Here is a 19,693-nt window from a genome sequence, read left to right as displayed (position 1 = left end):
AAAGATGAAAAATAACCGGTTCCTAAAACAGTTGTGATTTGGAAGGTTTCCCTGGGTCTGCTCGGAGGTTGACGAATACACCAGAAATGCAATAAAAATGCGTGAGTGTGTGTGTGTGGGTGGGTGGTGGTGGTGAGAGCGCGACTCGAGCGCTCTGCTCCGCCCGCCCTGTCCTTTCCAAAGAAACGTGCTCATAATGGGGTGACCTAATTACATCGCAATGGAACCCGCTCTTAGCCACTCAGCGCACGGGGTTTCATAACAGACCCGGCCGCCTTGAGTGCTGGGAAGAAACGTGCGAGGGCTGAGGAGGCGGCCGGGCACGCGGGGAAATAGGAAAGAAACACAGCCCCGCGATTTCCGCCTGGGTCTTCGCTCCAGCACCCGGGGGCCGTGGGCGACACGTTAACAACTTTTAATTTGGGTGGAAGGAGAGGCCTCTGAAGCTAACAGTAAATATATTACAGTCTTAAAAGGAGTAATAATCTATGGGGGGGGGGGTTGGAAGATCCCTTGCCCCCTTCCCCCCATCCCGCCCAAACAGCGCAGCGTGACAAGCCATATGTTCCGTTCCCGTGGGGGCGGGGGAGAAGCAACAAGAAGTTAAAAGTGTCGCCTCCTCCATTTCTTTACCTTCATTCTTGCCAAAGTAACTTTTTTCATTGTTCAAGCGTCTAGGGGTGTGTGCGTGTGTCCCATAGTTCAGAGCGCTCGTGGAAAGTTGTGCGTTATTGGTGTTTCGGGGGGGGGGGCGAGGAGGGCGGATTGGAAAGGACATTCATGAGGATTCATGTTTTCTTTTTGAAGAAGTTTAAGGGTTGAATGCGTGAAATAAATCCCACTCCCAAGTCTGTTAAACAAGCAAGCAATCCTTCCGGGCGGTGGTCTTTTTCGCTACTGCCCCTCCCGCCGTTCGGTTGCGACGCACAGGAGAGTGTAGACGCGTGTGGCGCGCGAAACCGTGCTGCGCTCTCCCGGCCGGGCCCGGTACCCCCCCCCCCCCCAGGGAAAAACTCTCCCTAGTTTCCCCCACCACTCTACCTCCCCCACGACCTGCTGAAAAAAAAAAAAAAAAAAAAACTAAACTAAACTAAACTAAAAACCTTAGACCCGAATGCTTTCTGCGTCCCAAATTCCCGATGTTCTGGTCCTGCTTGGTTTGCGGAAGGCAGCCGAGTGCGGAAGAAAACTCGGGAAAAGAGTTAAGTTGTGGGGGGCACTTGGAGAAGTTTCAGGGGAGATCTGCTCAAGATGGAAACCGCAGCCCGGGCGCTAAGGACGGGTTCTGCTCCCGCCTGCAAAAAGAGAAAGTCGAGCCCGCCTTCCTGCCCGACAAAAAAACAACAACACAACAACAAGAACCCCGAAGAGGGTGGAATGAATGATGTCACAGAGCCGCGCTCGCAGGCTGACAAAGGGGGGGGCGCCCCTCCCCCTCGCGCCGCGCGGCCCCACAGAGGGGCGCCCCAAGCGCCGGGTAGCCAAGCGAGAGACTCGAAACTTTTCCTCTTTAAGAAAAAAAAGTTGTGCGCTGCTTGCAGTTGGTTTTTTTTTTTCTTAGCCTTCTTTCCTCGTTTCCCCTCCCCCTTCTTCCTTTTGAAAGTTTCTTTTTTTTTTTTTTTCTTCCCGAGTTTGACCGCATGGCTGATTCAACTTCAGTGTCAATCACCTTTTTTTTCCTCCTCTTCCTCATTTAAATAAGTTTAAAGCTCCTCCTCCCCCGGTCCACCAAATCTGAACTTTATAAATTGGGCTTCGCGCGCCGCAGTCGGGGAGAGTCAGAAAGGCGAGGGGCGCCGGGAGCAGGCGTGTGGGACTCCAGACCGGAGAGCCGGAGGCTGCGCCTTCCCCGCACCGGGACCTTCGCGGCACACCAGATCCTCGTCCCTGCCCCGTGCGAGCGCCCAGGATGACCACCACCCTCGTGTCTGCCACCATCTTCGACTTGAGTGAAGTTTTATGCAAGGTAGAGTGGGGCGGAGGGTTCGCTTTTCAAAGTTTTCTTTTTCCTCTTTTGCCTAAAGAAAGAACCCTCAAAAGTTCAGGTCTTGGAAAGTAGGAAGGAGAGGAAGAGAGGCAAGATGGTTCTTTTTTCCGCCTTACTTTCCCCCCAGTTTAAAGGAATTTGGCTCTCTCCTTCCCACCCTTTGAGTTTCAACAGGTCCTGGCGGCTACTGCATGGGAATTTGGAGATCAGAGTTTTGGGGGGCGAAGTTTGCGTGGCGAGGCCGCCGGAGGGATGCGGGTCATTTGCTGGGACCATTTTTTTTTTTTTTTTTTTTTTTTTTTTTTTTTTTTGGTGATTCCGTGGCCTGTAATGTGCTGCTTGAGCCCGGTTTCGCTGGTCTGCTCGGTTTGCCTGTGCGCGCTCTGGGTCTCGCTGTCGCCGGGAGGGGTTCGAGTCTCCAGCCACACCGCCAGCCAGTGGGGTCAGCAGGGGCTCCCCTTGGGGAAGTGAGTCTCCGGACGACATCTCTACTGGGATGTCTGATGTGGAAGGGCTGGGAACCTGCGAGAAAAAGGCCAAGAGTTGTGATTCAAAAGGATGTTGCAGAACGGGTTTGCAGTAGGACTTCAGTTCGCCCCAGCTCGTCCAGGCTTCCTTCTGGGATCGCCTACAGTACTGCAAACTTTGGGGTGATAATGGTACTAGGCTTGACCCGTTTACCTGTTTTCCGAGGGGGTTGAGGGGGCCTGGAGAACAAAATGCCGGCCTGAGCTCAAGGGGCTCTGCGAGGAAGGATTTAATGGGGCCTCCTTAAGTGGCGTAGCTTGCCAGCCGGTGTGAAAAAAAGCAGGTTTTAAACACAATTTTCCATGAATGCGGTTTAAGTGTACACAGCAAAAGCCTTTGGATGTTAGATTATGTTCGTCCCCTCTCCCTACTTTGAAAGCGGGGAGCTGCTAGGCTACTTTTAATTGCTAAAGTGTTTTGCCTTCTTTTAAACACGTTGGGTCATGTCGCTCTCTTTTCCCAGCTTGCTTCTCCAGTCGGCCCAGCTGCCAGGGCCCCAGGGCTGCAGGGTTGGGGTGCAGGGACTCCGAGGAGCTGAAGAACAACATCAAAAAAAGTTTGAATTTCAGCTTCCTTCCCTCTCTGGGCTTTCCCAAACTCCAGTTGCCCTGGCAGCTAACCTGAGCTCTGTTGCACTCCTTCCTTCTCTTCCCGGCTTTCTCACTCTTTGATCTATTTCTCTTTCCCTCGCTCCCTACCCCCGCCCCCCCCCCCCGGACTTTTTAAATGAACCTTATTGTTGGGAACCGGGCTCTCAACTTGGTTCCTGTAATCCGCTCTGTGGGGTGATTGCTGTTACAGATTCCCGAGCCCCTGCAGCTGATCCTAAGGGACCAACTTTAGAATTTGCACAATGACACCCACATGGGCTGGGAGCCAACTCCCTGGTCCCCAGCTTGTGCCCTTTCCGAATCTTGGGTACAGATTGGGCAGGTGACCAGGGTATACCATTGGAACAGAAACCTGTCTGTGGTGGCTCTGCTTCCCTCCCCCCAAATCTACTATTGACTGGGAGGCGGGTGGGGGGATTTGGTGCTTTCCTTTTCCTTCCCACCTGCAGCTTTGCGTTAAAGATTAAACACTGGCGCTCTTATCCAAGCCTGCCCTTGCAGCCGGAACACTAACTGCAAAGGCATCTTCCCAGTGGAGGGGGTGGGGAGATCATTGTAGAAGGCACCTCTTTCCAGGGCATGGGGCAATGAACTTTATTTTAGAATCCCATCCTTCTCCTGCCCCCCACCCCCCACCCCAGATGGAGGATTTCTCCTGACCCTTCCTCTTCCCCTCCTCTTAGCAAGTAAAGCAAAGGCAGTCTGGAAACCTGTTGCCAAAGGAAGGGAACCTTTCTGAAGGAGGAAGTTGAGTCTTGGGAAGCCAGGCGTTTGTTTGTGTGGAGTGTCAATCAAGGAGGGACTGATTAAAAGGAGGGTACTCAGAGTCTCCTGAGGTTTACCTGTTCTTGTTTGGGGGAAAGGGAATCTAGAGAAGTCGGAGTTACGGGAGATCTTTTTAGCTGAGGAATCTACTGGGGAGGTAAAAAAGTTAGATTTTATGGATAAAAGTGGTAGCTTTGGAGACAGGATATGGGGGTGCATTCCAGGGGTCTGCATGGAGTAGGGTGCATGTATAACAATTTTTTATAGGTTAGGACTTTGTAGTTTCTTATGCATGGGGCCAAAGTAAAGCTAGGTGGCTGGTTTGTGGGAGGGGGCTTGCCAGGGCTGAGTTAGAGGTAGTTCCTTAGAGACACAAGGGGCATTTCCGATTGTGGAGGGGGCTGCACTTAGGGGTACTTTTCTTGGCCCTGGTACATGGCCTTTGTCACCAACCATCCTCTCTCTTCCCTCTCTTCCCTCCAGGGTAACAAGATGCTCAACTACAGTACTCCCAGTGCAGGGGGCTGCCTGCTGGACAGGAAGGCGGTGGGCACCCCTGCCGGTGGGGGCTTCCCCCGGAGGCACTCGGTCACCCTGCCCAGCTCCAAATTCCACCAGAACCAGCTCCTCAGCAGCCTCAAGGGCGAGCCGGCCCCAGCTCTGAGCTCTCGGGACAGCCGCTTCCGAGACCGCTCTTTCTCAGAAGGGGGCGAGCGGCTGCTGCCCACCCAGAAGCAGCCAGGGAGCGGCCAGGTCAACTCCAGCCGCTACAAGACGGAGCTGTGCCGCCCCTTTGAGGAGAACGGCGCCTGTAAGTACGGGGACAAGTGCCAGTTCGCGCATGGCATCCACGAGCTCCGAAGCCTGACCCGTCACCCCAAGTACAAGACGGAGCTGTGCCGCACCTTCCACACCATCGGCTTTTGCCCGTATGGGCCCCGCTGCCACTTCATCCACAACGCTGAGGAGCGCCGCGCCCTGGCCGGGGCCCGGGACCTCTCCGCTGACCGTCCCCGCCTCCAGCATAGCTTTAGCTTTGCTGGGTTTCCCAGTGCCGCTGCCACCGCCGCTGCCACAGGGCTGCTGGACAGCCCCACGTCCATCACCCCACCCCCCATCCTGAGCGCCGATGACCTCCTGGGCTCACCCACCCTGCCAGATGGCACCAATAATCCCTTCGCCTTCTCCAGCCAGGAGCTGGCGAACCTCTTTGCCCCTAGCATGGGGCTGCCCGGGGGTGGCTCCCCGACCACCTTCCTCTTCCGGCCCATGTCCGAGTCCCCTCACATGTTTGACTCTCCCCCCAGCCCTCAGGATTCTCTCTCGGACCAGGAGGGCTATCTGAGCAGCTCCAGCAGCAGCCACAGTGGCTCAGATTCCCCCACCTTGGACAACTCAAGACGCCTGCCCATTTTCAGCAGACTTTCCATCTCAGATGACTAAACCCCGGGTAGGGAGGGACCCCCTGCCTACTCCACCCCCCATCCTTACCCTCCCCTCCCTCTCTCCCTGATTCCTGACAACCCCTACATTAACAAGGTTAAGCTCAACCCCTTTCCCCCAGAACCTTGGAATGCCCCTTCCCTCTCCCCTCTCTTGACCCCCCCCCCCCCCCAACATAAGGACAAGTCAATTTGTCAGTAGCTTCCTCTGGCTTGAAACCCCCTCTCCTCGATTTTATAGCCCACTTACCATGCATAACAGACAAGTCCCATATTTGTCAGTAGATGCCTTTTTCCCCTCGGCTTACGCCTTAAGTGCCAAATCACAAAAGAAAAAGCAGTAACAGTTTACAGAAGCAATTTAGTGCCTTGTAATCTAACTTTGTCACTGTGACTACATTACCTCTTCAGCGCCAGAGGGCACCCGTGGGCCTCCCTGAGCCTCTGCCCATGGGGGAGGGGGAGGGGACCCAGAACCAGCAGCTCCCTCCGCTGGCGACCCAACTGCACCTTCCCTTATTTCAGCCTCCCACACCCTCCCCCCTCCCCTCTCCCCATGACCCCCCCACACCCCTCTTGGGAGAGTTGTTGCCAGACTTGGGTTTTTGGGGAAACCTATCTTGACATTCAAAACCTTTTTCTTCCCGACCTGAACCTCTGTTGACTAATCTTGCCTGGGTTCGCGTAGGTCTACAGGAAGGAAGACAAAAAGTGGATGAAGATCGCGACATAAGTGGGACTTTGTGATTTAATTTTTTCTTTTTTTTCTTTTTTAAGTGGGGAGGATGGGGAAGCTAGATGGACTATGAGAGACTTGATTTTGGTGCTAAAGTTCCCCAGTTCATATGTGACATCTTTAAAAAAAAAAATAACAAAAAAATGAGAGAAAAGCTAAAAAACATGTAAGGGGTGAGCAGTTAATGGTATTCATTCCACATACAATAGCTGTGTTAAAACGATTTCCTGTAGAAGTAGCTTCAATGGTTTTTGCTCTAGAATACCGTAGGTCTATCCTTAGAGCACTCACGCCATGCTTTTTTCCCTGGGTTTTAAACTTCATATAACTTTCAGAAATTGGAGAGCAAAAATTTTGCTTGTCACTGCACATCAATATAAAAAAGCTTATTTAACTTATCAAAACGTATTTATTGCCAAAACTATGCTTTTTTTTTGTTAATTTTGTTCATATTTATCGGGATGACAAATCCATAGAATATATTCTTTTATGTTAAATTATGATCTTCATATTAATCTTAAAATTTTGTGACGTGTCTTTTTCCTTTTTTTTTTCCACAGTTTTAATATATTATTCTTCAACGACATTTTTTGTAACTTTACACTTTTTTTGGTTATTTTATTTTAAAAAAATGAAAAATTAATTTAAAAAAATGCAAAAAACTGTTGGATTATTTATTTTAGAAATTTCCCCCCTTTGTGTTGGACTGCAAATTGAGTTTCTTCTTCTTTAGGCCTTTTCAGCTAGGACTGAGAATGTATGTAAAAGTTCTGTGACAGTACAGAAGGAAAACAACTTTTATGTATGGCTTCTAAAAGGGAAAAAACAAAAAAACAAAAGAAACCCTTTGACTTCCACGTGCCCATCTCAAGACATTCCGATTGCAGATTTGAGGTTCTGGATTCCAGGTTTGGAGTTTTCCAATGTTAATGCAAACAGAACTGGCACACACACATTAAGATGAATGTAATTATTATTCCTCTTGCTGGTCACTACCGTCGCTTTCTATTTCTCTTTCTTTGTGTGAATTTATTTAAAAGAAAAAAAAACTTTTTGTAACGACTATTTGCAGTTTAAAAATCAATAAACCCCGTTTTTTTCAAGAAACATGGATGGTGAAGCTGGTTTTACTTGGCTTGTGGTTTTCCTTTGCCTATAGGTTTGTCCTTTGTATAGGATACAGGTGCTGGGGAAGAGGAGGAGTGCTTGTTGCTTTTTTCTCAGCCATAACAGCTAAACCTATGGCTGTAGTTCCCTCCATTGATGCTGGAAGTCTCTGAGCTTAGAGGGGATGGGATGGGAGTTTATTGCAAAGGGAGCCCATACTTCTCTATTACCTTCCCAGCGTGTTGGTTATTGACCAGGGACCAGCCTTGGGCACCTGTGCAGCTTCGGAGGCCTTCAGCAAAAGCTGAAGCACGGTCTTCTCCACTTCACGGTCTTCATTCCTTTGGGTGGTGATTGGAGTGCCAAAATGGTGGAGGGGGAACCTGGCACATGGTACTCCAACCAAGTCTGGGTTTGAGTGAGTTCTTTGTGGAGTTGTTTGCAGGCTCATTTTTCCCACATGAAATTGACCTGAAACTCTATAGCCTCTCAACACCTGTCTGGGTTGGGCATGATGAAGGATTGCAGGCTTGGAGAGGAGCATCTAAGATGGTCAGGGGCCCAAACAAGGGCACTGGAGTTGGGGGGTGGATCCACCTTCGAGCTGACCTGCACTTCTGTATTTGGAGGGCTGTTAGGGGGAAGTGGCTATTAAAATGGCCAGTCCTAATGGGAAGTCATCAGGAATTCCCATCACCTTAAGTCTTGTTACACATGCCAGGCAGGATAGGTAGGTTGTCATCTTGGGAAGAGTCAGGTCCCCCTAGCTAGAAGCACTGCAGCCAAGGCCAGATGACCGCTTGGAAGGGGATATTTTGCTTGCCAGAGGGGTTGGATCCTTCTGAAAACCCTAAGTCTGGTCCTTGGTTCTTGGGAGCCGTTCTTTTCGAGGAGGCAGGGATGGATATTGCTATTTGAGGCTGCCTTTGGTTCCTTGCACTCAGTAAGTTTTGGGGGTGAGCTGAATTTCTACCTTCACTTGATCTCTCCCAAAGTTACGTCTGCAGCAGACATTGGCTGGGCTGCCCTTGAGGCTTGGGAAGACCTACCTTATGCACCCTGTCAACTCTTCCTTCCCTGCTGGGGGCGGGGGGGGGGGGGGGGGGGGGAGGGGCAGATGCCCTTTCCTAGGGCAGCGACTGCTGGTGGAGGGAGGGGACAGCAGCCCTACCTGGGACTGGAGTGAACCCAGGCTGCCAGTGCGTGCAGAGGGAACGAGGGTGTGTGTGTGTGTGTGTGCGTGCGCGCGCGTGGTGGTGGTGGTGGTGGCATGTGATCTTCCTTGCTGACTAAAGGCAAAAAGACATTTAATTGTTTACCTTGAGCTCATTCCCTGCAGGCGTAGGTGAGCATATGGCAGACATCTAATTCTCTGGCTCATGGTGACGCTGGCTGGGTTCTCAGAGGCTAAGCATACCCATCGGTCTGCTCAGAATTTCTTCAGTTGGAATCCATCACTCGAGTGATACCAAAATTAGAAACATAGACTCCAGGATGCCTTTGAGGGTGGGGGTTGCCTGAGGGTGGAGGGTGCCACAGGCAAGGAGATACTCGCTATGGCCTTGGGAAACTCTCTGTACCTAAGCCTTGACCCTTTTCCCCACCTAAGAGTCTCCATGGGAAACACAGGCTGGAATTTTGGCCGCTCAGGCCCTGCATGGTTATCACCACAAAGTTGGATTTTCTGCCATCTACGTCTTCAAGATAGAGGAGATCCGTCCAGAGCTATATGGGAAAAGAACTAGCAGAAACTTGGGCCTTTTATTCCCAAATCCTGGAAGATGGAGGGGCCTTAGCAATGCGCCTGTGCTCTAAGCTGCAGATGAGGGAGGTGTGAGCCCAGAGTTGGCAGGAGACCTTCATCCCTAAGCTCCTCTGCAGCAGGGAAGACGGGAGACAAGCAGAGAGAGCTGGAGGTAAGGCCTACACCGAGGGAAGTGGAGCAGGGAAGGTCAGGTCTGCCTTTGTCAGCAAGTTCCTTAGATGCAAGGACTGCTTCCCTACCTCCGGTCCCAGACCTTGGGGCATCTCTGGTTGGGGGGCCTGCATGAGGTCTGCCCTGGTAGGGCAGGGCCTCCATGGCTGTTTGTCTGGCAACCCATGGTCTGGCCCTTGGCTACGGGTCTTCCCTTGGAGCAGCAAAAAGAAAAGAGTTACTTTGGCCACTGAGCAAGGACTTACCTCTCTGGGCCAGGAAGCTTCATTTTCAGGAGGAAGTTTGGGGGCCTACTGCAGCTCATTGACACTCTGGTGAAAGGAGGGCCTTTGAGAGAACGGGGAGGCAGACACGAGATAGGTTTTATAGCCCATTGGATCATGAAACACTGGTTACCAAAGGAACAGACAGCGTCATGGCAGGAGGAAGCTTCCATGGCATGGAGGGAGAGGACGATGGAACCCTTTGACCCGGGTTCAGATCCCAGCTCTCTTTGTGCCAGCTGTGCCTTGGGCAGATGACTCAACCTTGGGGTTTTCATCTGTATCTCAAGAGGTGGCTGAGGATCCAGTGAACAGTTAGCAAAGACAGCTCTTCACAAGTGGCAGGTAGTCTGAGAACTTCGTGTGTGTCAACTCATTACATGCTCATGTGACCCATGGAGGCACTCCTATACTCTCCTCATTTTATGTATGGAGAAATTGGGGCGCAGAGAAGTTCACTGATTGGTCACAAAGCTAGAAGTGTTGAGATTTGAACCCAGGCGGGCCAGCTCCCTCATTGCATTTTGCCACCATGTTGCAGGCTGGCATACTGACTACATTTGGCACAGTCCCTGGCACATAGTAACTGCAAATCGACTGGTGTTAGTTCCCATCTCCCTTGGCCTGTGGAGACTTTGTAGGGACACAAGAAGCAGCCAGTTGGATTAGATGACTCTGCACACACCCCTCCAGTGTCATGATCTCATGTCCCACGAGGTCCTGGGTTGGCATGTTTGGAGGACGGTGCCTGGGAGGAGGGGGTAGGCCTCCCCCTTGGACTTTCCCCTTGTCTGCCTGCCATGGGGTGGCTTCTGTTAATGATCGACGGAGCAAAGGGTGCCCCAGGGCCACCTGGGGTGTTGGCCCTGTGCCCTTCTTCCCCTGGGATCTTACCCTCCTGCACGTAGCCAACCATTTAATCACGTCTGGCTGGACTGCCTGAAACAGAGCCTGGGTTCAGAGGGGGAGGGGGCCCAGGAGACTACCCAGGCTCCTCACCTCCTCCTGCTGCCTTGCGGATGACCCTTCTCTGACCGGCTTCTGGTCTGCTAGGTGCAAGCAAGGACCCAGAGAGTTGGGGAGCAGTGCAAAACCTTGGCATTTTCTTGAGATCAGGCCAGCGCTAGGAGTTCCCACGGTGACCCACCTCTTAGTGGGCAAAGCTTGGATTGCAGAAGATCTCCCGGCCTCAGAACCCTCAGTCACAGAGGGTTACATCTGAGCTACTGTTGTGGGAACTAATCTCTGAGGAGCCAGGGCAGGTGCTGTCCCCAAGCCAGGCCAGATTCCCTCCTCCTACCCATGAGAGCCAGCTGCTGCTCAGGGACGAGGATGCTTCCCCCACGTCTCGGCTGTTTGCAGTTATTTCAACATGTTGGCGAAGGCCAGGTCTCAAGGTACAAAGCTGGGAGTGACACCTGTGCCTGCGCCGTCAGCCTGGGACACAGTGAAAATAAATATTGGCAGTGGCCAAACCTGTGGCAATTTTCTCACCTCCCGGGGCTAGTCAGGCAGCTGCCTCCTGACTCCCCACTGTGCCTCAGGGAGAAGGAGGTCATGACCACATGGCACAGAGTTCATTTCTGCCCATCCCAGTGCTCCAGGGGCATGGGAGCCTCTGTTGTCCAGGGTGAGGGGCTGGATTTGGAGCTGGACACAGCTGGGTTCAAATCCCTGCTCACTGTCAACCTCACCCTTGTGACCCCAGGCTGAACACTTAGTGAACAGCTTAGAGCCCCAGTTTCCCCATTCGCGAGATGGGATGACGACAAGATGATAATGACACCTCGGTCTGATGGATAAACCGCAGTGCACACAATGGAGTACTATACAGCTGTATAAAAAACCAATGCTGGGGAACACAACATGAATGAATTACAGAAACGTAAAGCTAAGGGATAGAAGCCAGCCAAAAAGAGTGTATTGTGTGTAAGTCCACTTATATGAAGTTCAGAAGCAGGCGAAACGATCTACGATGATAGAGATCCCATTAGAAGATAGACTACATACACACCAAAGTTCATTGAGCTGCATGAGGAAGATGCAAGTACTTTACTGTATGTAAGTTACATGTAAATACAAACACCTATCGCGTTGTTGTAAGTGTTCCTACATATAAGGGAAAAATGAAATTCATCAAGAAGAAAGAAAGAAAGAAAGAAAGAAAGAAAGAAAGAAAGAAAAGAAAAAAGTGAAATGAAACGAGTACCCGGCCCAGTATAGGCACTCAGCACCTTGTGGCTGGTTTTGATAATAGCCACGACCTGAGGACATCAGTACCGCTCCTGTTCCCTTTTTATAGAAGGAGAGAATGGGTTCAGAGCAGCTGGGGGACTTGTGTACGTGAAGTGGGATTTGAATTCCGGCACGTCGGTTTCAAGCCTACACAGCTGCCCACTACCCTATATGCCCCTCAATGCACAGGTGTTGTTTCCTTAGAAAAACTCAATGCACAGCCATCCAGACTCAAGCAAGCTAATTAGTAAATCAAAAGATCTCATTAGTAAATAGAAGCTTCCACATTAGAAAAGAGTTTCTCGCTCTGCAGATTCAAAATTAATCTCCTGTGGCTAGTTGGTACCTCCCACACTTTGTGTGAGGTAGAGGGAGGCCAAGTTAGAGCCTTTCTGAGCTCTGAGGGGCTGGAGAGAGGAGAGCTTGGCTGGGCAGGCCAGCATTAGCGTCCTGGGATTCCTCCACATGGCCTGCCTGTCCAGGCCCATCTGCCCCTGAGGCTGATGGGGGCTGGGAGGCCTCTGAGGGGCCTGCCTGGCCCAGCCTGTCTTCCCCCGCCCTCAGGCTCAAGGGTGCATTGAAGCCTCACGTGGCCGTCACGGCACCACTTCTGACCCCTGTTCCATTCCACTCTTTTGGGACACGGTTCCGGTATTAAGGCTTTGGGAAACTTCTTGGATCCTGAGGGAGACACCCAGCTCAGCTGATGGGTCTGTCCACCCCCAGGCTGTGGGGACAGGCTCTTGCAGGGCTGGTCCACAAGGGCAGTATGTGGAGGCCGTAGCCTCAGTGCTCTGGGAAGGGCCTGAGGCTTGGTTGGGCTCAGACAGAATGGCGGAATTGAAGATGTTCCCTCTCAGTGTTGTACAAATGAGTGCCTCCCTAAATTTGGCACTCCTGCCATCTCACTTCCCTCCCTCTCACTCTAGCCCTGCCATGCCTGCCTGGATTTATAACCCTGCTCCGTCACTTACAAGCTGTTTGGCCTTGGGCAAGTCACTTAACCTCTCTGAGACTTGTTTTCCTCCTCTAAGCATGGGTACAGGAAACATACCCTGCTGTGGTGAGGATCAGAGGAGACGGAGAGGAAGGAGTTTTGGAAATGAAAGACCCTGGACAAAGGTGGTATTGAGAGCCTAGGAGTAGCTTGCTGCACTCCAGGGCGACAGAGCCCCCTCCCCAGGGATGTTTTAGTGTCATAACTTGAAGCGCTTTGTTGATGTGGCCCACCTTCCGGGTTCCCTGCCTTGAATTCACATGTGGTGTGTATGTTGTAGGCGAATCTTCAAAATTTGCATCATAAAAATAATGACACTCTTCAGTGTTTGTGGAGATCTACCAGGTGTTCCGGGTGCTGGTTTTAGTCTTCCATCACATGTTCTCATTTGATAGTACTTACGATTAAGTACTATTATTAGACCCATTTTACAGATGGGGAAAGTCAGGCTCAGAAGAGGTCAGTATTCCCAATCACACAGTTGTACATGACTGAGCTGTAACCCTGGTCCGTCTGACCCCACCACCCAAGCTCTCAAGGCCCCACCCTCCAACTGGGAGGGAGACAGATGTTAGATGCACTGGGGTCACCAGCAGATTTGGGTTCCGCGGTTTACTCTCCCCTGGGGACCCACAGGAATGGAGGAGAATATGTCTCCCCTCAGCTTGTCCTTCCTTGGGATGTTGCCATCCCATCCGGTTACCCTCTCCACAGTGCAGGGGGTCGGGGTGGTGAGCAGAGGGTAGGCTGATTTTCTTCCTCTTTTACAAATGGAGAAACTGAGGTACAATATGGTAGTGGCGAGTGCACCGGGATCACCCTCAGTTGCAGCAGCTGCATTGAAAACCAAGTCCCTGTCTCAGGTGTGCTGCCGCATGACTAGTGGTGGAGAGAATAATATTTTAGTGTCGTCCTGCCCGATGAGTGACGGAGCAACCCCGGAAACTTCAGGAGCCTCCTAAGGGCTAAGGTGATTACTCCCTAACCAGCCTTCCTGTCCACCTGGAACCTGGGACCTTGGGGGTCTTCTCTGGCAGGCCCTGAACAGTTGCTGGAGTTGCTGTTCCTTCTTCTGGTGCTTCCTTTTCTGAGAGATGCTGCCTGTAATTATCTGACTGCATTCCAGCATTCCCCCTCCACTCAAGAAAGTCACTTATTCCTGCGAGTGCAGGGTCAGGGGGAGAAAAATGATAGGTTCTCAAGCTGCAACCAGTACCCGATGAGGACAGTGCCCGGTGAGGACAGGGGAAGGAGGCACTGCCGATCAGCCACAGCCCCCACTCGAATCCTCCCCCAATTGCCTCAAGCTGGGGGAGGGTGGGCAGGGCTCAGTGATTGGCTCAAAAAGGCCTGTTTCCCCAGGTCTCTTTCTTCCCCTGTTGCTGACACTTTGACTGCCCCCGGCCTCGAGTGCCCTCAGGCAATCTGGGCAGCCAGGCGGTGGGTTCAGTCAGACTCTTGGACTCAGGTAAAAGCCAAAATATTTTTGGTTTCTGTGTTGTCCTTGCCTCTGCTTCTCTCCTTGCGTCCTGCAGCTTCTGGTTTGGTTTGGAGCTACAGCAGAGTGTTCCTGCACAATGGATGACCCTGCAAGGCAAACAGAGCACATCAAAGCCAGAGAGGGGGCCCGGCCCCTTCCGTGCAGAGTCGGATGTTCCGGAGGGTTTCTGGACTGCAGGTCTACATGCAAAGGGGGTTCGGGAGCTGGGCTTTCTCATCTTAGACGTACATTAAAAATCACTGGAGGACTGCAAGTTCATGACAAGATGAAGGTAAACCCGGGAGTTATATATTATGAGTACAGCTGCCCAGCTGTGCCCAGCCTGGTTTGGGGGCTGGAGAGGACAAGTCCCACCCTTGCCATAGCTTGTTGATGAACCTGAGCGGCCACTTCTAATTTCTAGCCTTTCATTTCCTCGTCTGCGCTATAGGGGGGTTGGACCAGATGCGTTCTTGGTTCTAGGATTCCATGAATCTCTTAGAAAGCAAAATGCATGGGGCCAAACTTCCTCTGCCATGACAACTGCTGGGGCGATGGAGCCAGCAGTGTCGATGCTCCAAAGCCCCACCTAGAGTTCTGGACAGTAGGGTGTTGAGGTGTCCTGTTAATGACGTCAGGTGACTCACACGGACGGGACTCTAGAAGTTGACGGTCTGAACCTCCTTTGAAGTGGTGGTTTGAAACACGTTTACGAACTGGAGGTTGAATGAGACCCTGTAAGTCACCTCCCTGGTATGTTGTACTTGCCAAACACACCATTTAACATCAAAACATTCAAACAACTGTCTTATTTTAGGATGGTGCTTTGCACTTGCACATGCTGCTTAACATCACTAGCTGACTGGTTTCTGTGACACTTGGAGAATGAGTTATTGAAATTTGCAGTCCCAGGGAGGTAGATTTCAGCTGAGTTCAGGAAAGAGCTTTTTAACAAGCTGGGTTGGCCTTTGGAGGTAGTGAATTTCCTGTCATGGGTGATATTCAAACCAAAGCTGGGGGCTTACCAACCTCCCTTCCAGCCCCCACAATGCTCTCCAGCCCTACCCCACCCCCTCACCCCCATCAGGGAGACTACAGAGTGATTGCATGACATACTTATCCAAAGCAGCCCCCTCCTCCTTAAGCTATCATACGATCCTGGTATACTATTTTAGTACGGCTCACTCTCTGAAAGCGTCATATTTATTGATTTATTTATTTATTCTCAGTCATCATCGTGCCAAACTTGAAGGTCAAGGTGACAAAGCAGACCCCTGGGCCCTTATTCACTGTTCTGTCTCCAGTGTTCCATCTCCTGGCACTCAGCAGACACCCGGCACATCCCGAATAGATAAAATTTTTGCTACTGGAATAGGCTTTATAGCTTCCGATCCTACGAGCCCCTCGTCCCACGGGATTGGGCCCCTCAGTGGTTGCAGACGTTGGAAGGAACTGAGGGAGAGAGCGGAGCGAGCCCTGGGGAGTCAGGTGGGCAGAGTGTCTCTTGCTGGCCGTATCCGTGGGTGAGTCACCCAACCTTTTTGGGGGCTTGGCTGCTTCATCTGTAAGAGGACAGGGTTGGATTTGGTTATCTCAAGGCTCTTTCCGGCTGGACCACCTTGTGATTCAAGTACTCTGTGTTTTGTACTCACTCCTCTGTTCTCAAACTGTTTGTTCAACTCTCTTTTATTAGGGGTTCTGGGGCTATTAAAAGAGGAAAAAAACCCACAACTAAGTAGCCTTGGGAAGTGAAGAGTAAATACAAATGCAAATGGATTATTTTATTCCACATAACAAATTACGAGAACTGCAGGTAAACACCAAGGAAACGATTTAATTAAGTAATCACCAGGTTAAATATAGATAGTTCAACTCAGACACAAATTAACAACTGAGGATTGTTTTTTACTGACATACTTTAGCCATCTAACAGTGCACTCAGCTGCAACATACCTAATTATCTCTCTGCTTTAAAATATACTTTAAAAACAGGTTTATACATTCTTCCTTCCTGGCTAGGAGATGCCTAGTAAGCTTGGGTGAGTCCGTTTCACTGGTGAGAAAAAATAAAAAATCAGCTACTCTTTTTTAAATTTTTAATGTGTATTTATTTTTGACAGAGCACAAGTGGGGGAGGGGCAGAGAGAGAGGGAGACACAGAATCCGAAGCAGGTTCCAGTCTCTGAGCTGTCAGCACAGAGCCCGACGCAGGGCTCGGACTCCCGAACTGTGAGATCATGACCTGAGCTGAAGTCGGACACTTAACCAACTGAGCCCCCCAGGTGTCCCCAAAACAAGCTACTCTTAATGACAACATGAAACTAGCCCCTGCAGCTATTTATGGTTGCTGGTAAGTGTTGATGCACACACAGGGCATAGGGATGGCTAATTTTTTGTTGTTAGATAAATTTGGGTCTGGCCCTACATACTCCTCTTTCTTTGTGTTCCTGGAAGAGATTTCTTCTGTATCCTGATGTGTTAACCCAAAAGGCATCCACCACAAATTCAGAATTCCCTCTGTGCTGAATTCGTCAACATGTAGACAGGTATTGGGTACTAGTACAACATGAAAGGTGCTATATGGTTCAAAAAGACGGAAAATGTGATCCTTGTTCATAAAAGAGTTTGCTTTTTGGCTGAGGAGGTCAGGCATAAATTAATGAAGCCATCCATTAATGAGATTGGATTTTGGACTTTGATGGCATTCTATACACATACAATAAAAGACTAGCTTGAGATAATTAGGGGCTAGTACAGCTTGTGACAGTCTGCAAATTGGGTGGTGCATTTAGTGCCAACAAGTCACAGGGGGGAGAGGCTGGAGAGTGCCTGCGTCTGTCTGGAGACAGGCTTGCTTGTGGTTGCACACTGGCCGGCTCTGGGGGGTATGGGACGGACCCGCTACAGCTCTAAGCCATCAGTCTCAAGGAATTGAATGGGAATGGCATCCACTGGAGCGGCGACGTGTGGTGCCCCTGCGTCACGAAGAGCTCAGACCGCAGAGACCTGGAGATGATAAGGATGGAGAGGTCTCAAGGTCACTGTCCATGCGTTTGAATCAGCCAGCCCTTGGGCCCATTAAAATGTACTGTGCCTTACACAATATTTCTAAATATTTTGAGCCAACGTTTAAAAACCAGCAGATTTAGAAAATAGTAATCTGGTTTTCTGGCATCTCTTGAACCATTGGTGTATCTGGCCACAGAAGACTCACATTCCCCTTTGACATCAACCGAGGTGTCAGTCATGTGGATCTGAGGAGTGTCTTTTAAGACCTGGCTTGTGCTCTTTGGCCTGCCTCAGTCCCCACCACTCCCTGTAGGTCCCCAGGCCCTCCTACACCTTTTTTTTTTCTTTTTCCCCAATGGTAGAGACGTATTTCTCTGTACTCCTATCTCTATCAAGAGTAATGAAAATAAAAGCCCAAGTGCACTAAGGGTTTGGGGAAAAAAAAAAAAAGGCAACAGGAAAAAGCCTAGTTCTTCAGAGAAGTGAAGACAATGCAAACAAAAGACAGTTATGTTGAAGAAATTTAGCCCACTAGCCACACTCACATGCATTCCTGCCGGGCCCCACGCCAGCGGAGTTTGTGGGCAACACGGTGGATTATACAACAGAGGTACCGCCTTAAGGGGAATCCTAATAGCTGAGGTTTATTAAGGGCTTACAGGTGTCAGAGGTTCCCTCACTTAACAACGAATTTTTTTTTAATGTTTATTTATTTTTGAGAGAGAGAGACACGGAGTGTGAGCGGGGGAGGGGCAAAGAGCGAGGGAGACACAGAATCCGCAGCAGGCCTCAGGCTCTGAGCTGTCAGCACAGAGCCCAGCGCAAGACCTGAACCACACCCCGCCGTGGGGCCCGAACGCAAGCATCACACGACCTGAGCCGAAGTCGGACACTTAACCGACTGAGCCGGCGCCCCTGGGGTTCTCTCACTTAACCTTCCCAACAACCCTGCGAGATAAGTACTGCTACTATCCCTATCTCGGAGTGGGGAAACACACAGAGAGGTTAACCAACATGCCCAAGGTCACACAGCTACTTGAGGCTGGAGACAGGATTTAGATACAGGTCTACCTGACCCCAGAACCAATTCCTACTTCTGCTTCCTCTGTGCTGTGAGGCTCTAAGACAGAAACCCCTGGCCTGGGGTGAGAGATATATGTTGTGTGTGTGTGTGTGTGTATGTGTGTGTGTGTGTGCATGTGTGCGTGCATGCACTGTATCTCAGCACCCAGAGCAGTCTTGGCAGCTGAGAGGCTCTCAGTAGATATCTTTGAATGTATGCACTGGGCAGATGGCTCCTGTGTCCCTGGGTCTGGGGAACTTGTTCCTCTGAGTACCACATCCTGCCAGGGGCTCAGGTTGGGCCTTCTGCCAGATCTGGGCCCGGTAAGAGAGACAGGCAGGGTAGCCCTGCCTACTCCACACCTTTCTGTTCCAAGTCTGGCTCTTCCTCTTTTCTCAGTCTTTCCTCCTCCACCCACCTTCACCCTCCAGACCATGAGGTGACACAGTTGGTGGATGGCAGAGTGAAGGACAAAGCCAGATGGTGGAGGAAATGGTTCTTCAAGCCACTGAAGCCCCATGAGAAGCTGTCCTGGGGTGTTTGCGCACAGAGGCAGTGCGGGTGGGTTAGAGGGCAGTGTCTATGCAGGTGGCTCCCTCACTGGAGTGGAGGAAGCAGTGGAAACAGAGGTGAGATGCTGACAGCAACAGTGGTTTTGAGTAGAAGCCCCAGCCCGGTACCCCCTGGTCTTTAGTTGCTTGAAGTAAACCCCAAGATAAGGATTTGAGTGCAGTGGTTAATTTGAGAGGTGACCCCAGCAAGCCCCAGTAGGAGAGCGGGGGAGTGAGTCAGAGAAAGGAAGGCAGCCAATAAAGGGGTTTGTTTTCCAGTTAGTATCACTGGGGGCGGCTGGACCTTGATCTTGCGGGACGGTCTAGGAACCGTAAAGGACACGTGTCTCAGGGAAGCACACCCAAGGGGCAAGAAGCTGGGGTATGCATACGGCAGTCCCTCAGTCATGGGTTGAGAGCCACTTGGCCCTTCTACCCTGCTGTGAGGATGGGCAGGGTGGCTCTGATGGCCAGAGACAGGCCCCAGGCGGAGATACAGGTGCTACAATTGGCAGTTGGACAGGGATGCACTGAGATGGGAAGAAGACTCTGCTCCTCGGATGAGGAGCTGCGAAGTCCCATCTAGAGGATAGGAACGTTTGTAGCCATTTTTACAAATGATCTATCACATGTTCCATGCCTTTAGGCAGCTTGTGGTCTGGTGGACAATCAAAACCAGTGTTTGTTCTACTCTTAGACATAGTAGGAGTCAGAGACTGTCTGGGTCAAGTGTGGGAACGTCTCTGTCCTATAATATTCTCCTCCACTGATTACCGGGGCAGTGGATCTGGGTGGGGGGGAAGCAGCAGAGAGCCGAGTGGCTTGGAGAATGTCACCCATGGTTGCTTTTCTTTCGGCTGGTGCCTGAACCTTTCCCCATGTTTAGGGATTCCTGCCTTCCTAGTCCTAATGGGTGGCATGAGAGCCCGCCTCTTTAGATGATGAAAATGCCATGTGTTCCCTTTCCCGGCCTCCCTTTGAGG

The 19,693-nt window shown here is 51.0% G+C and overlaps 1 protein-coding gene and 1 long non-coding RNA gene across 2 annotated transcripts; one reads left to right on the top strand and one right to left on the bottom strand.

Annotated features, from left to right (window-relative positions):
- Window positions 1-357: 357 nt before the first annotated feature.
- On the bottom strand, window positions 358-2,781 carry LOC123584041. The gene is made up of 2 exons (XR_006705131.1): window positions 2,669-2,781; window positions 358-2,509 (listed from the first exon to the last, which is right to left on the bottom strand). It is a non-coding gene; the product is annotated as an uncharacterized LOC123584041 (long non-coding RNA).
- Window positions 1,122-7,189, top strand: ZFP36L1 (ZFP36 ring finger protein like 1). The gene is made up of 2 exons (XM_045451386.1): window positions 1,122-1,966; window positions 4,375-7,189. The coding sequence occupies exons 1-2, from the start codon at window positions 1,910-1,912 to the stop codon at window positions 5,332-5,334; spliced, it is 1,017 nt and encodes a 338-aa protein (XP_045307342.1). The 5' UTR covers window positions 1,122-1,909; the 3' UTR covers window positions 5,335-7,189.
- Window positions 7,190-19,693: the final 12,504 nt, after the last annotated feature.

This window comes from Leopardus geoffroyi, chromosome B3 (assembly GCF_018350155.1).
Source record: "Leopardus geoffroyi isolate Oge1 chromosome B3, O.geoffroyi_Oge1_pat1.0, whole genome shotgun sequence".
NCBI lineage: Eukaryota > Metazoa > Chordata > Mammalia > Carnivora > Felidae > Leopardus > Leopardus geoffroyi.
Note: the sequence above shows the minus strand (reverse complement) of the source record. Positions and strands in the feature narration are given on the sequence as shown.